The sequence below is a fragment of the Heterodontus francisci genome, chromosome 2, assembly GCF_036365525.1.
Source record: "Heterodontus francisci isolate sHetFra1 chromosome 2, sHetFra1.hap1, whole genome shotgun sequence".
NCBI classification, from domain to species: domain Eukaryota; kingdom Metazoa; phylum Chordata; class Chondrichthyes; order Heterodontiformes; family Heterodontidae; genus Heterodontus; species Heterodontus francisci.
Genome location: NC_090372.1, coordinates 205,992,297 through 206,007,994, shown reverse-complemented (window position 1 = coordinate 206,007,994; position 15,698 = coordinate 205,992,297). Strand labels below are relative to the sequence as shown.

General features: G+C 44.0%; 1 protein-coding gene across 1 annotated transcript in view; it reads left to right on the top strand.

Moving 5' to 3' along the window:
• Window positions 1-15,698, top strand: part of scn5lab (sodium channel, voltage gated, type V-like, alpha b) — a 371,240-nt gene that overhangs the window by 271,130 nt on the left and 84,412 nt on the right. The window contains exons 18-20 of the mRNA XM_068015187.1: window positions 3,605-3,759; window positions 7,228-7,401; window positions 15,148-15,270. Of these exons, the coding sequence (XP_067871288.1) occupies window positions 3,605-3,759; window positions 7,228-7,401; window positions 15,148-15,270 (452 nt within the window). The remainder of the gene's footprint in view (window positions 1-3,604; window positions 3,760-7,227; window positions 7,402-15,147; window positions 15,271-15,698) is intronic.

The window sequence follows — 15,698 nt, the reverse complement described above, 5'->3', positions numbered from 1 at the left end:
ACTGTGCTGGATTAGGCTAGATTTTCAATACCAAACTGAATTAGCCTGTGTTATATGTTAAATGAATTTTTTTTTGTGTATGTGTGTCCACAGCTGTTTTGCTATGAAATATATGGGAAAGTTGGGTGTTGATGGCAAGGCCAGCGTTAATACTAACTTTATAAGGGTAACTGTAAAAGAAAAAGAGCTTGCATTTATTTAGTGCATTTTACAACCTCAGGACATTCCAAAGCCCCATCCCTGTCATCTCCTCCAGCCCCTGCAACCCTCCAAGATCTCTGCGCTCCTCCATTTCCGACCTCTTCCATCTCCGAATTTAATCACTCCACCATCGGTGACCGTACCTTCAAATGCTCGTCCCTTAGCTGTTGAATTCCCTCCCTAAACCTCTCCACCTTGCAACCTTTATTTCCTACTTTAAAAATGCTGCTTAAAACCTACCTTGTCACCTATCCTAATATCTCCTTAAGTGACTCTGCGTCAAATTTTGTTTGATAACGCTCCTGTGAAGTGCCTCGGGATGTTTTGCTATGTTAAAGGTGCTAAATAAATGCAAGTTATTGTTGTTTACAACCTATTCATTGCTTTTGCAGTGCAGTCACCATTGCAGCATATTTGCTGTGTAACTTTTTTTCACTGCTTGTTTTCTGTTCTTCAAATGCCTCAGAAGATCGATCTGGTCTCAAGCAGATTCAGGACAATCCTGTATCCTCAGGCTCAACACTTGACAATAGATAACCTGGTGCCGTGTTAGGTGTGTGCCCAGGCAGGTATACATGCAATGTAGTCAAGCCCGTCATACTCAGTACCTGAGCAGATTTGGTCCTACTGAGCTGATTTCCCCAGCAGGAGCTGCATTTAAGAGCAATGTTCATGGCAAGTGCTGACCTTGAGTTTCCATTCACTTAACAACAAAAACTTGCATTTATATAGCGCTTTTAATGTAGTAAAACTATCCAAGGCACCTCACAGGAGCATTTTCAAATAAACTTTGACACCAAACCACGTAAGGACAGGTGACCAAAAACTTGGTCTAAGAGCTAGCGTCCAGGGAGCGCCCTAAAGGAGGTGAAGCAGATTAGGGAAGGAATTCCAGAGATTAGGGCCTCGCCTGCTGAAGACACGGCCACCAATGGTGGAGCAGAGAGGTGCAAGAGGGCAGCCTTGGAGTAGCACAGGGATCTCAGAGGGTTGGAGGACTGAAGGAAGTAGCAGAGATAGGGAGGGACGAAGACATGGAGGGATATAAAAGGAAGATGTGAATTTCTAAATTGAGGCTTTGCCAGACCAGAAGCTAATGTAGGTCAGATGGGCAGAAAAGATCAGAGTTCTGCAGGGCTGGAGATTTTCATAAAAGCAAAATACTGCAGATGCTGGAAATCTGAAATAAAAGAAAGTGCTGGAAATACTCAGCAGGTCTGGCAGCATCTGTGGAGAGAGAAGCAGAGTTAACGTTTCAGGTCTGTGACCCTTCATCAGAACTGGCAAAGGTTAGAAACGCAATAGGTTTTAAGCAATAAACAGGGGTGGGGGGAAATAAAGCAAAAGGGAAGATGTGTGATAGAACAGAGGGCAGAGAGATTAATTGACAAGGAAGTCATGGGGCAAGGCAAACAGAGTGTGCTAATGGTGTGGTGAACGACAAAGCATTAGTGCAGAGGGAGCGTTAAGGACAGAATGAGGAGCAGCCCTAGCCAAAAGCACAAACATGAAAAAACCAGTAGGCAGGCACATGGTTAAAAAAAACAAAAAAGATGGAACAAAATAAAATAAAATTTTAAAAAAGGGCCAGTCATGCTCTGAAATTATTGAACTCAATGTTCAGTCCGGCAGGCTGTAGCGTGCCTAATCGGAAAATGAGGTGCTGTTCCTTGAACTTGCAACAAGCCCAGGACAGAGATGTGGGCATGAGAGCAGGGTGGGGGAGGGTGTTGAAAGGGCAAGCAACCGGAAGCTCGGGGTCTGATTCACACCTCCGACACCTCGTCCTCTTCCCATGGCACCTTCCCATGCAACTGCAGGAGGCGTAATACCTGCCCTTTTACCTCCTCACTCCTCACTATCCAAGGCCCCAAACACTCCTTTCAGGTGAAGCAGCGATTTGCTTGTACTTCTTTCAATGTAGTATACTGTATTCGCTGCTCACAATGTGGTCTCCTCTACATTGGGGAGACCAAATTCAGATTGGGTGACCACTTTGCAGAACACCTCCGCTTAGTCCGCAAGCAGGACCCCGAGCTTCCGGTTGCTTGCCATTTCAACACACCCCCCTGCTCTCATGTCCACAGCTCTGTCTTGGGCCTGCTGCTGTGTTCCAGTGAACATCAACGCAAGCTCGAGGAACCTGTTTTTATTTTATTTTATTTTATTGCATTTGTTTTTGTTTGTTACCATGTGCCTTCCTACTGGTTTTTTCATGTTTGTGCTTTTGGCTAGGGCTGCCCTCTGCACTAATGCTTTGTCTTTCACCGCACCATTAGCACACTCTCTGTGCCTTTGTCCCATGACTTCCTTGTCAGCTAATATCTCCGGCCCTCTGTCCTATCACACATATGGGATTAGAATAGTTAAGTGCTTGATGGTTGGCACGGACACGATGGGCTGAAAGGCCTGTTTCTGTGCTGTATAACTCTATGACACCTTCCCTTTTGTTCTCTTTCCCCCCCCAACCCCCGCTTTATTTGCCAGTTCGGATGAAAGGTCACTGACCTGGAACGTTAACTCTGCTTCTCTCTCCGCTGATGCTGCCTGACCTGCTGAGCATTTCTGGCATTTTCTGTTTTTATTCTGGAGCTTTTCGTCCTATGATCCCTACTGGCCAATCAGGGATTCCATCCCTTGTGTGGCTATGGCAGGACCCTTGCTCTTTGTTACTTAAGCTTAAGCTCTAAATGACTAATTACGATGCGATTTTAATAAAACTCTGTCAGGTGAAGCTCCATTTGAATCTGAACTAGGAGTATGTTGTTAACCATAGCTCAGTGGGTAGCACTCTTCCCTCTTGGTCATAATGTTGTGAGTTCAATTCCCGCTCCGGAGGCTTCAGCACAAAATCTAAGCAGACAGCGTGGTGAGGTGTCTCCTTTTGGATGTGACATTAAACTGAGTCCACATCTGCCCTCTCAGGTAGACATTAAAGATCCCATGGCACTATTGCGAAGAAGAGTAGGGGAGTTATCCCCTGTGTTTTGGCCAGTATTTATCCCTCAACTAAAATAAAGAGATTATCTGGTCATTATCACATTGCTGTTTGTGGGAGCTTGCTGTGTGCAAATTGGCTGCCATGTTTCCTCCATTTCAACAACACTAATCTTCAAAAGTACTTCTTTGGCTGTAAAGTGCTTTGAGACACTCAGATTGAAGTTTGTTTTGGGCGGCAGCGCCTAACAAAAGGTATTTTATCTGCTGCCTGTTGTATACGCCCAATGTTCAGTTTATTGAAGTCAGGGGTGAGGTACGGGTGCTGATGATATACCACCCCAAGGTGAATTTCTAGCCCTTCCTGGGGTTGTGAAAGACTCTATATATAATTATAGAGACTCTTAACACCAATCCAGTGGTACGAGGAAGAGTTGGGGTCCTGATTTGGTCACTCTTTTCACAGCTTGTGTACGCCACTTTGCCTGCTGTCAGGTTAACATCTCGACCGGATTTGGCAAGCTTTGGTGGAACCTGAGGAAAACCTGCTACAAAATTGTGGAACACAACTGGTTCGAGACTTTCATCATCTTCATGATTCTGCTGAGCAGCGGTGCTCTGGTGAGTTGCAACTTCTCTCTCGACACATTGCTGATCAAGACATGTCAGCAGCCCTACACTCCGTTAAAACTTCACGTTGAGATTTTAATAGTTACCCATGCACCCCCCTCCACTTCCCCCTGAGCCTCTTTGGCTGTTTCTCCATATTCCATAGGAGGGCTCCGACAGCAGGGTCCTTGATGTCACTGCCTGACCCTATAATTGAGACTAGAACTATCAGGAAAGTAGGGGACTCTTTTCCCTAGAGAAGGGTTGGGGGAGGTGGTGGGGGGTGAGGGGTGGTGACCTGAAAGAGGCCTTTAAAATCACTGAATTGTTACAGTGCAGAAGGAGGCCATGCGGCCCATCGTGTCTGCACCGGCCCTACGAAAGAGCAATTCACTCAGTTCCATTCCCCTGCCTTCTCCCCATAACCCTCCACATTCTTCCTTTTCATTTAACAGTCTAATTCCCTTTTGAATGCGTTAATTGAACCTGCCTCCACCACACTCTCAGGCAGCGCATTCCAGACCTTAACCACTCACAGCGTTTTTCCTCATGTTACTTTTGCTTCTCTTACCAAATACTTTAAACCTGTGCCCTCTCATTTGCGATCCTTTTACGAGTGGGAACAGTTTCTCTCTATCTACTCTGTCCAGAGCCCTCATGATTTTAAATTTTGAATCAAATCACCTCTCAGTCTTCTCTTCTCCAAATTGTGCCCTGTACACCAAGGTCTAGATCATTTATATATATCAGGAAAAGCAAGGGTCCCAACACTGACCCCTGGGGAACTCCACTAAAAACCTTCCTCCGAAAGACATCCATTAACCACTACTTTTTGTTTCCTGTCACTCAGCCAATTTCGTATTCATGTTGCTACCGTCCCTTTTATTCCATGAGCTAAAGTTTGCTCACAAGTCTGTTGTGTGGCACTGTATCAAATGCCTTTTGAAAGTCCATGTTCACCACATCAAAAGCATTGCCCTCATCAACCCTCTGTGTTACCTCCTCAAAAAACTCCAGCAATTTAGTTAAACATGATTTTCCCTTTATGAAATCTATACTGGCTTTCCTTAATTAATTCACATTTGTCCATGTGACTACTAATTTTGTCCCAAATTATTTTTTCTAGAAGATTCCCCACCACCAAGTTAAACTGATTGGCCTGTATTTGCTGGGCTTATCTTTACACCCATTTTTGAACAAGGGTGTAACATTTGCAATTCTCCATTCCTTTGGCGCCACCCCTGAGTCTAAGCAAGACTGAAAAATTATGGCCAGTGCCTCCACGATTTCCACTTTCACTTCCCTCAGTATCCTTGGATTAAAGCCTGGCTCGGGTATAAAATTAAAACCCGACCTGGGCCCGACCTGACCACAGTCAACCCGAGCCTGAGCCCTTTAATTTTTTTTGGGCCCGACCTGACCCGACACAAATCTCCTTCCTCTGTTCCGGCAGCAGGCTATTCCTGCAGCTGGAGTTGTGGGGAGTCATGGGTAAGCATTATCCTGGGACTTCCTGGCAGCAGTGTCCAACCCAACCCGACCCGAGCCGAGCCGAGCCCAAATGCTGGACTCGGAATTTCGACCCGACCCGAACCCAACACGTGTAGTCGGGTCTAGTCGGGTTCGGGTCGGGTAGCCAGGCTTTACCTTGGATGAATCTCATCTGGTCCTGGTGCTTTATCCACTTTAAGTACAGACAGCTTATCCAATAGGTCCTCTTTATCAATTTTAAAACCTTCTGGTGTCTGAATTACCTCTTCTTTCACCATTGCCTGGGTTGCAACCTCTTCCATGGTAAAGACAGATGCAAAGTATTCATTTAATACCTCAGCTATGCCCTCTGCCTCCATATGTAAATCCCCTTTATGGTCCCTAATTGGCCCCACTCCTCCTTTTACTACCTTTTTACTATTTATATGTCTGTAGAAAATGTTTGGATTCCCTTTAATGTGAGCTGCCAGTCTCTCTCTCTCATTGCTTCTCTTATTTGCTTTTACAGTTCTATATTCAGCCTGGTTCTCAGTAGTATTTTCTACCTGGTATCTGTTATAAGCACACATTTTCTTCTTCGTCTTCATCTGTACCTCTTTTGTCATCCAGGGAGCTCTGGATTTGTTTGCTCTACTTTTCCCCTTCGAGGGAACATACCTTGTCTGTGCCTGAACTATCTCTTCTTTGAAGGTAGCCCATTGTCAGGCTACTGTTTTTTCTGCCAACATTTGAATCAAATTTATTCGCCCCAGCTCCATTCCTACCCCATTGAAGTTGGCTTTCCCCCAGTTAATTATTCTTATTCTGGATTGTTCTTTGTCCTTTTCCATAGTCACCCTAAACCTTATGATACAATGATCACTATCCCCTAAATGCTGTCCTACTGATACTTGATCTACTTGGCCCACCTCATTCCCAAGAACCAGGTCTAGCAGTGCCTCCATTCTCGTTGGACTAGAAACATACTGCTGTAGAATATTTTCCTGAACACACTCTAGGAACTCTTGCCCCTCACTACCCTTTACACTACTACTATCCCAGTCTATGTTTGGATAATTGAAGTCTTCCATTATAACTATCCTATAATTTTTGCACCTTTCTGTAATTTCCTTGCAAATTTGTTCCTCCCCGTCCTTCCCACTAGCTGGTGGCCGAGAGACAACTCCGAGCAATGTAACCGCCCTGTTTTTGTTCCTTAGCTCTAGCCAATTTGATTCTGTCCTCGACATCCTTTTTCTCCAGCTCTGCAATGCTCTCCTTAATCAATACCACCACCCCTCACCCTTTTTTCCCTTTCCTATCTTTCCTGAACACCTTGTATCCAGGCATATTTAACACTCAGTCATGACCTTCTCTGAGCCAGGTCTCTGTTATAGCCACAACATCATATTTCCACATGGCAATCTGCGCCTGTAACTCACCATCTTATTATCCACACTCAGTGCATTCACATACACATTATCCCTGATTTAGACTTTATTACTTTCTTCCTTACTCTTATGATAATGAAGGACATTTGATAGAATTGTTCCCACTTGCAAGTGATACTAGAACTAGGGGCCATAAATATAAGATAGCCACTAATAAATCCCGTAAAGAATTCAGGAGAAACTTCTTTTCCCAGAGTAGTTGAGATGAACAGCATAGATGCATTTAAGAAAAAGCTGGATATGTTCATGAAAGCGAAAGGAGTAGAAGGATTTGGCTGATAGGTTGAGATGGGGTAAAGTGGGTGGAGGCTCGTGGGGAGCATAAACACCAGCACAGACTAGTTAGGCCGAATGTACTGTCTATGTACTGTCGCTCTATGCAGCTTCACAGGCATCAAACAACACAATGGGCCTTGTTGTACAGTGCACTGCAATGACACGCAGCCTCAGGTGGGGTGTAATGCCATGTGCCGATGCCTTGTTCTGTCACCCTCTCTCCCCTCCACCCCCTCAATTGGAATGCTCAATTTTATTGTTGAATGCATCTTTGTGTCCACAGACATTTGAAGACGTTAACATTGATACAAAGCCGGTGATAAAGGTCATGCTGGAGTACCTGGACAAGGTGTTCACCTACGTGTTTGTTCTGGAAATGCTCCTCAAGTGGGTGGCATACGGATTCAAGAAGTATTTCACCAACGCCTGGTGCTGGCTGGACTTCCTTATTGTGGCTGTAAGTATGTGGGAGATTGGGCTTTTGTTGAAATGCCCTTGACACAGATTTAGAGGAAGCTGTAGCTCTCTAACTATCGAATCCACTGATTGAACTGCCATCATTGTTGGATGCTTGTTTTTATTAAGTTCATTACTAGACTCTTACTGATGTGTCTTCAATGAATTATATCTGTTCCATATTCATAGATTAAGCACAAAAAGAACTACTGTGTATTTTGGTTACCTTTTCAAAGCTAGGAGTCTATAGCTAGTGGTTTGTCACATCCATAGAGTATTCCCCTGCAGCCTGCAAGTTTATGACAATGAAAGAAAAGTGAAATAAGAATCACTTTTGGTAGTTAACAAATGTGCAAATTCCAAAAGACATTCAGTACTCAAAAGGGCCAATCTGCACTTCCTGATTTCAATGACGTGTGCCAATGGCAAAACACTTGCTGTGCCTCTCTTTCTTATTACAGTTCTCTGCTGTTATGACACATTTACTTTGAATATTCTCCCTTTTTGTGAATCTGATTGCACGTTAGCAGTTGAAGAGGTCGAACTTGCATGGCCTTCCCCTTTTCAATTACTCAAAATTCTGAACAGGATTTTTCACGACCTGCTCGACCCTCTACACTACCTGCCACTCTTTTGACAGGGGCCAGCTTGCAAGCTGGGTGCAGCACATAAAGGTGTGGGGTGGGATACTTTTACCAGGCCCTTGCAGCCAGGTTTGAAGGTGGTGAGCGAGCAAAATCAGAGAAAAATGCCTTGTGCTGGTTCCCCGTCGTGTTCCCGCTGCCTCCCGCTTTTCCCGGAGGCGGCTTCTGTGCGGTGATGGAAACCTCCTCGGCAGTGGCGGGAAGCTAATTAAGCTTGTTAAGTGGCCAGTAAGCAGAAAATTTCCAAGGGCAATACAATTTTGATAGCGGCTCACAGACCTCACACTATGCCAGAACCTCGGCTACTCGGAGGAGGCAGCTGCAGAGCGGAAGGTCAGCATAGCATGAAAATAAGATGCAGTCCGACTGTTTATTAAGCAAACAGCAAGCCTGAAGGCATCCCCAGGCACAGAGGATTGCCATTGCGAAAGCAGCTCTTGGAGACTGCTTTCACAGACCATGCCGGTTCCCTCAGCCTTTTCTCTCAGCCATTTCACTCCAGCCTCCTTCGAGGCTATCACCTCAGCAGCACCCTGACAGTCCAGCCGCTGCGAAGGCTGCGAGTGCGCTGATTGGCCCTCCCTCCTCCTCAATCTGTACCACCCACCATCCCTAATTGGACGGCAAACCCGGAGACAGCCTGCCAATTGGTTGTCTTCTGGAAAATTGACTAAGCAGGCATGTTGCTCTGACAGCTGGGTTACAGTTCCAATATCTCAGTGAGTGGGAAGGAATGCCTTCACTTAAATCCCACCAGCAAAAGTAACCTCCTAGAAACCATTCACAGGCAATGGTAGTAAGGAAATCCATAGCCCAGACTGTAACCACATGTCCAACTGAAGGCCTTAACTAATCCTTGCTTTGAACAATGGAGTTCCTGACCACTATAAGATAGAAACACCTCTCTCTATGGGTACCAACTCTAGTTGGACATAGCCCTGGAGATTTAATCACATGACTGTTTGCCATCAACCTGGTCAAACAGCCTTTCTTCGCCAGCTCTAATATTCTTAGAACTAATAAATAAAAGTGTTCAAAGAAAATGAAGAAAACAGTCCGTTCTTTCATTATATTCCTACGATTTTTCTCCTGGGCATTGATCACTGCAGTGTCCTGGAGATTAATCTCCAATTCCTGGAGACTCCAGGGCAATTGTGGAGGGTTGGCAACCTTCCCCTCCCCCATCACCGCCACATCCTCCTCTCCTCCTACACTGATTGCCACTGGGCTGAAGGCTCATCAAGACTAAAGGGAGAAATGGCAAAGGAAGTTAAAGAGGGAAAGAAGGACAAGTAAAGTCAAAAGCTCAAATTGTGAAATCTGCTGAAGAAAACATCCCGGATGGTTTCGCAAAGTTTGATTTAATAGCAAGTCCAATGCTGGAAACAAATTTAATTTTTTAAAAAAAGGAAAGAAAACAACAGCAGATCCTTCCGGCATGGGAAGTGAGCAGATAATCAGCTTAATATTTTATTTGTATAATGCAAGTCCGGGTGTACGATCCATCTCACAAGAAGTGGGACATTGGTGTAAAATGTAACACTCAACAGTCAACGGAAACCGAATTTCAGTCAGAAACTATCTCCCACCCAAAGGTCTAGACTGAAAAAGAACATAAGATGGGGTTGTACTTGCCAAAGGCATCACAGACAGATAAAGGAATTTTGGACTTGCTATCAGTAAATTACACCCAGAATATTCTGAAGTTGCGTTTTTTTTTATGATTTGAGATTGCTAACCTGTGGAATACCACAGACATTCCTTTAGAGGTTTTCTTCCACAGTATAGAAAGGGACTGAACTGGCAAAAAAAAACCCTGTTAATCCAATGGAGTTGCTCCACCATACAAGAAAGTTATAGAATCATACAGAAGGGGACCATTCAGTCCATTGTGCCTGTGCCAGCTCTTGGAAGGAGCTGTCCAATTAGTCCCACTCACCTCTGCTCTTTCCCCAGAGCCCTACACATTCTCCATTGTTGCACCAATCACTGTAGCTTGCTGTGCTGTGAGGAAATGTCAGGGGAGGAGATTTCAAGGTTCTTTTTCATAAACAAATATTTTTATAACTATTGTTGATGTTGAGGAGGGTGTTTTGAACAGATAGCGTTTCCCTGTCTTTTCATATCAGGAATACGTATTCCTGTTCACTGCGAATTCCATGATCCCAAGGCAACCATATCGTAAAGAGATGAGTTGGCGAGAGAGAGAGGGTTAAATCACTGTGAACAGCACGGAAGTGGGACTATAATTAACTCTTGATTTTAGCACGCGCGAGGTGTTAAGTACTGAATACAATGTGCAGATGGTCTGATAATTATAATGGCCCTTTCCTTATTAGCACAAGGACAGTAAGCCATATCCCAAATCTCGTGATGCTCTCTGTTGTGTCAGCTAATGCAGGAGCGTCATTATCATGAGAAGTGATGATGACAAAGTGGGTCTCAAGTCACTTGACTGTTGGGTCAACCATGTCTATATTGGGCTAAATAGTAACACTTTGGCACAGGCACGTGACACCAGAAACAGCAGAGCCACTAGATCCCAGGGACTTTTTTTTTAAAAACTTCATTTTAGAAGAATAACCGAGTGGTTCAGATGGGTGCTGGTGAGGATAAATAATCCTCTTGACTAGAAGTGTCCTCGGTACACAAAGGGGTTACACTGTAACCCAGCAGAACTCCCTTAGGAAGTGGAGGGGAGTGGGGAGGGAGTTGGGGGGGGGGCCGCAGGGGAGGAGCCCATTTCAGCACAAGTTCTGAGATCTGATGAGGTTGAAAGATGCAAAAGCTTAAAGATTAAACAATATAAACCAGGACATCATTAGGAAACAGCTGAAATGGACATCTGGTGAAGTGCCACAAAAATCAGCTGGACTCCATAGTCATTTACACCAGCACCCACATTAAACTCATGCCTTTGTATTCGGCCAGGGATACAAAACTTAATTGTAAAGAGCAACCACTAGCTTCTCAAGGTCAACTAAAGAATGAGCAATAAAGCCCAGGCTGGCCAGCAGCACCTGCATCCCAAGAATAATTTTTTTTAAAAAGGAATTTCAGCTCCTGATATTATATATAATATCCATGAGGAGTGGGAGCTTTAAGGCTCTTGGGAAGATTTTTCTTTTCCCAGCCCCTGGGGAATAGTATAGATCATTAGCCTGAATCAGGGCCTGTTCCTTCCATTCTTCCCTGTGGTGTCCTTGCTAGCAGTCTGGGAAAGGCTGGATGAATGGGATGTTAGGGATGACCTTCTATTAGCCGAATGCTCAGTGGAAATGGTTCTCCAGCTGCTGTTCACTGTTGATTATTTGTTGTTTGTTGAAAGTAAATTATAGGTTAACAGGGGTTCAGAATAGTTAGTGATCAAGAATGTTATCACGTCATTACCGTGCCTCAAACGGGAAGGTAAACACAAATGCTTTATGTATATAACATTGGTACTAATGCATGCACTTTCTAACCGAGGCCTGGGGAAGGTTTTGATGTGCCTAAGTGAGTTGTGTCTCAGCTTTGACCTTTAACCTATTTGAATGAGCCTATTTACAGGATTTGAACTCTGACTTGAGTGGTTTGATTGAATTTTGGCTCCATCCCCTACCTTACGGCCAGCATGTTTCAGTGTGCTAGCTTTATCTCCCGGTTTTATTTTCCTTCTCGACCCACACTGGTTCAAGTGAGTTTTCTCCTGCCCCTCCACCATTAGCAGAGCTTTATTAAACCACACTGCTCAGGTTATTATCTCGGATTCCCAGACGACTGTGGTTGCTTAGTTACAGAATCCAACAAACCTGACTAACTGTGACAACAATGGAAAGTCAGCAATCCCAGAAGACCTGCTGGTTGGCTGGCAGATACTGGGAGGGTGGACAGTCTTTGCAGACGGCTGCCCAGTGCACCATCTAGCAGTCTAGCTGAGTACTTGTATAATTCACCTCATGAGAACATGTCAGTTCTTGCCGCCTGTCAAGTTTAGGAATCCGACCCAAAAGACGATTGGAATGCCAAAGGCAACACTTTTATTTTCCTTACAAAAAGATTTAGTTTAAAATTATTGTTTTCTTCAATAAACTTCAATTTACTTTGCAGCCTAGTGGTGGCCAACACTATGGTCCTTTGCCTTTGGCCTAGTGTGAACACTCTCATTTTTGACATGACTTCACCAGACTTGAACTGGACATGAAAAGGTATCACACAAGCGATTCAATCAAAAATGTCAGCTGTGGTTCAATGGGTAGCACTCTCACCTCCGAGTCAGAAAGTTGTGGTTTTAAGTCCCATTCCAGGGACTTGAGCACAGAAATCTAGGCTGACACCGAGCGAGTGCTGCACTGTCTGAGTGCCCTCTTTTTAATAAGTCATTAAACCGAGGTTCTGTCTGCTTTCGCAGAAGAAGAGCAGGGGAGTTCTCCCCAGTGTTCTGGCCAGCATTTATCCCTCAATCAACATCAATAAAAAACAGATTATCCGGTCATTTTTTCATTGCTGTTTGTGGCAGCTTGCTCTGCACTCATTGGCTGCCACATTTCCTGCATTGCACCAGTGACTACATTTCAGAAGTAGTTCATTGCTGTGAAGCACTTTGGGACATCCTGAGGTTGTGAAAGGTGCTATATAAACACAGGTCTTTCTACTTGGTTCAGAGACTATTGTCATCATTGGGTTCAGTCCTGAGCTAGATGGTTGTAATCACAGATTGGTTGTAAGCCTGTGTTGCTGGCTAACTTTTTTTCAAGGATCAGAATCACAGCAATGACGTGCTCAAGGGCCTTCCCCAACGAATGCATCCTCAATGTAAGGATCCTACACAGTTATCCTACACAGCGAGGTCTTCATTTCAACTGTTGAGTGGCCTTTGCACTTGTGACGTTGGATGCTGGGATAATTGAGCATACCCCTCCCCCATCACAGCATATCCTTCCTTTCTCTTGCAGGAGAACAAGGATGCGAGAGAACAGTGCTGAATTCCAGCTCTGGCTACTTCCCACAGATTGACACTGGAGGCAACAGGTTTGCCAAAGGTCATAGAAGGGAGAAAGGATCTGCTTCTTAGGCCATGCTCTTAGTACATGGCCTGAGGACACTGCACAGTCGAGACTTACACTGCTTTACTGCTTTAGCAATCTATCTGATATTTTCAACCATCTGTTAAAATGGCTCTGTATAATTCAGATACGAATGATGACAATATACTTCCAAAGATGAGTTAGCCTGACATTAACATTCCGTTAGAGGTGGCCCAATACATTTAAAAAGGGTGGGTTTTTTTTTTGTTTCATCCAGTTAACCTAAAAGGCACAGGTAGCAGTTTCTCCTTTTAGTAATTAACCCAGAGCCTCTGGTAATTGTTGAATGCTGCAATGTGGCCTTTATTGTATCTCCACAGTTTCCTAACAGTTTGCAACTGCAATACGTAGATAACCATTCAATTCCATTCCATTCAATCTGCACAGATTTCTGTTCTTTGCCTTTTGACAAAGTCTCTTGGTTACGACCAGTTTGTTACCATGAAATCTCTCAGGACCCTGAGGGCATTGAGGCCGCTTCGAGCCTTGTCCAGATTTGAAGGCATGAGGGTAAGGGCAACTGTATATGTAGCTATATGACAATATTAACAGCGATGCCTGCTTAAATACTAACACTTGGTGGGAGGCACAGAAACATTCACATATGCATTAACATGGTCTTTTATCTATGCAGTTTTTGAGCGGATATTTCCTCTCAGAAATATTGCTTCAAGCCTATCTAAAGCCTAATGGAGTCCCAACTTCAGTCTGATACATGTGTACTGTGAATATAAAAGACCCAAAAGATCGTTCAAAAATCAACACTAAATCAGACCCAACTCTATAGTGGATATGGGCACGTCCTTTATACTAAATTTCTGGAGACTGGAGGGGAGCATTTGTATCCATTTGATGGATTTGCGGCTTGTTTTATGTTGATATAGTTCAGTTTGATTTTGATCTTGAATTGCCTGAAAGATTTTCCAAATTTTTTTTCCAAAAATATCCTTCATAAAAATTCGTAAAAATACATTACAAAACAAATGAAGGACTTTCAGTTGAAACCCACTTGTCCCAGTTTTCCATGAGCTGCTCAAGCCTTTACAAAAGCATCTTTCACGACTGCCTTAGTCACAAGGTATGAGTAACTGCCCATCATTCCCATGGTGTCTGTCGATGAATCTATTTCCATTCCTGGGTTGGTGGGGGAGGGATGTGGGCATAAATAAAGGGGAGCTAAACTCACCCATTGGGAAAGCTATTGGTTACTGTTTGCTTATTAAGCATCTGATCCAGGGGTCAGCACTATCACTGAGCTAGCGGAAGAGCAGATGGTCCAACTCATCCTGCTTTAATGCAAAAGAGAGAGGGGGAGACCAAAGATCAGAGAGGAACCATGTGCGGCAAGCCAATTAGATAAAAATCTCTACTGTTATGCCCCTTTAACCTATTATTGGCTCGTTGGCTTTTTATGGAATTGTGTAGCACAGAAAGAGGCTATTCGTTGCTTGTGTTGGCTATCCAATTAGTCCCACTCCTCTGTTCTTTCCCCATAGCCTTGGAAATGCATTCCGTTTCAAACAGATATCAATTCCCTTTTGAAAGTTGCTATTGAATCTGCTTCCGCTACCCTTTCAGGCAGTGCATTCTGGATCATAGCTGTGTTTAAAAAAATAAATTCCTCATCTCCCCTCTGATTTTTTTTGCCATGTATCTTAAATTTGTGTCCTTTGTTTAATGACTATCTTATGGTGGAAACAGTTTCTCCCTATCTATGCTATCAAAAAAATGTTCACATTATCTATAGTTTGTAGCCTCACACTCAGTTGGAAAAACATGTATCAGTCTTTGGTTTGGACTTTATTGGTGTCTTTGTTCAAACAATGCTTTCTTTCTGTAGGCAGTCAACCAAATGACCGAGATTGAAAAAAAAAGAGTTGATGTTTTTCTCTCAGCAGGTACCAACCTAGATTTCTTTTCAGGTGGAAAGTGACAATCTCAACAGGTGGACACAGCTGTTCAGCCCCCAGTGTCCTATCACAGTGGTAGGATGTTTGATAATAGAATGGATTCTCGTCTTTTTGTGTTTCTATCTAGGTCTCTGTAGTCAGCCTAACAGCTAATGCCTTGGGATACGCTGAACTAGCTGCCATAAAATCCCTTCGGACACTCAGAGCTTTGAGACCATTAAGAGCCTTATCACGATTTGAAGGGATGAGGGTAAGATGGAAAGAAAGATGGCCCGGTCCCATGTGGTTGAAGCATGGCGGGCAAAACCGCACCCCTACGCATTATTCATCCTCCGACAAAATGGATGCAATTGTATGCCAAATAGCTTAATCCTTTGCAGGTCTAGTTTTGGTCATTTCTTCTTGTAACCCGTATTCTGGTAGTGTAGGGCGTTTGTAGCATAACCCGCCCCCTGCCCCACCTTTCCTGTCCATCTATTGTTCCACCTAGCCTGACCGTTCTGTGCTGGGCGACGGCATTGGGCAGAAAGATGGGTGTTTATTATGCTTTTCACAAATAAATTGGATTCTTTCTGTTCTGAGATTTGGGAGTGAGGGAGGGACAAAGTTAGTACCTATAACCGCAGAATCCCTGAGAAACACCCAGCTCAAATCCCATTGTTAACATTAGACGGTAGC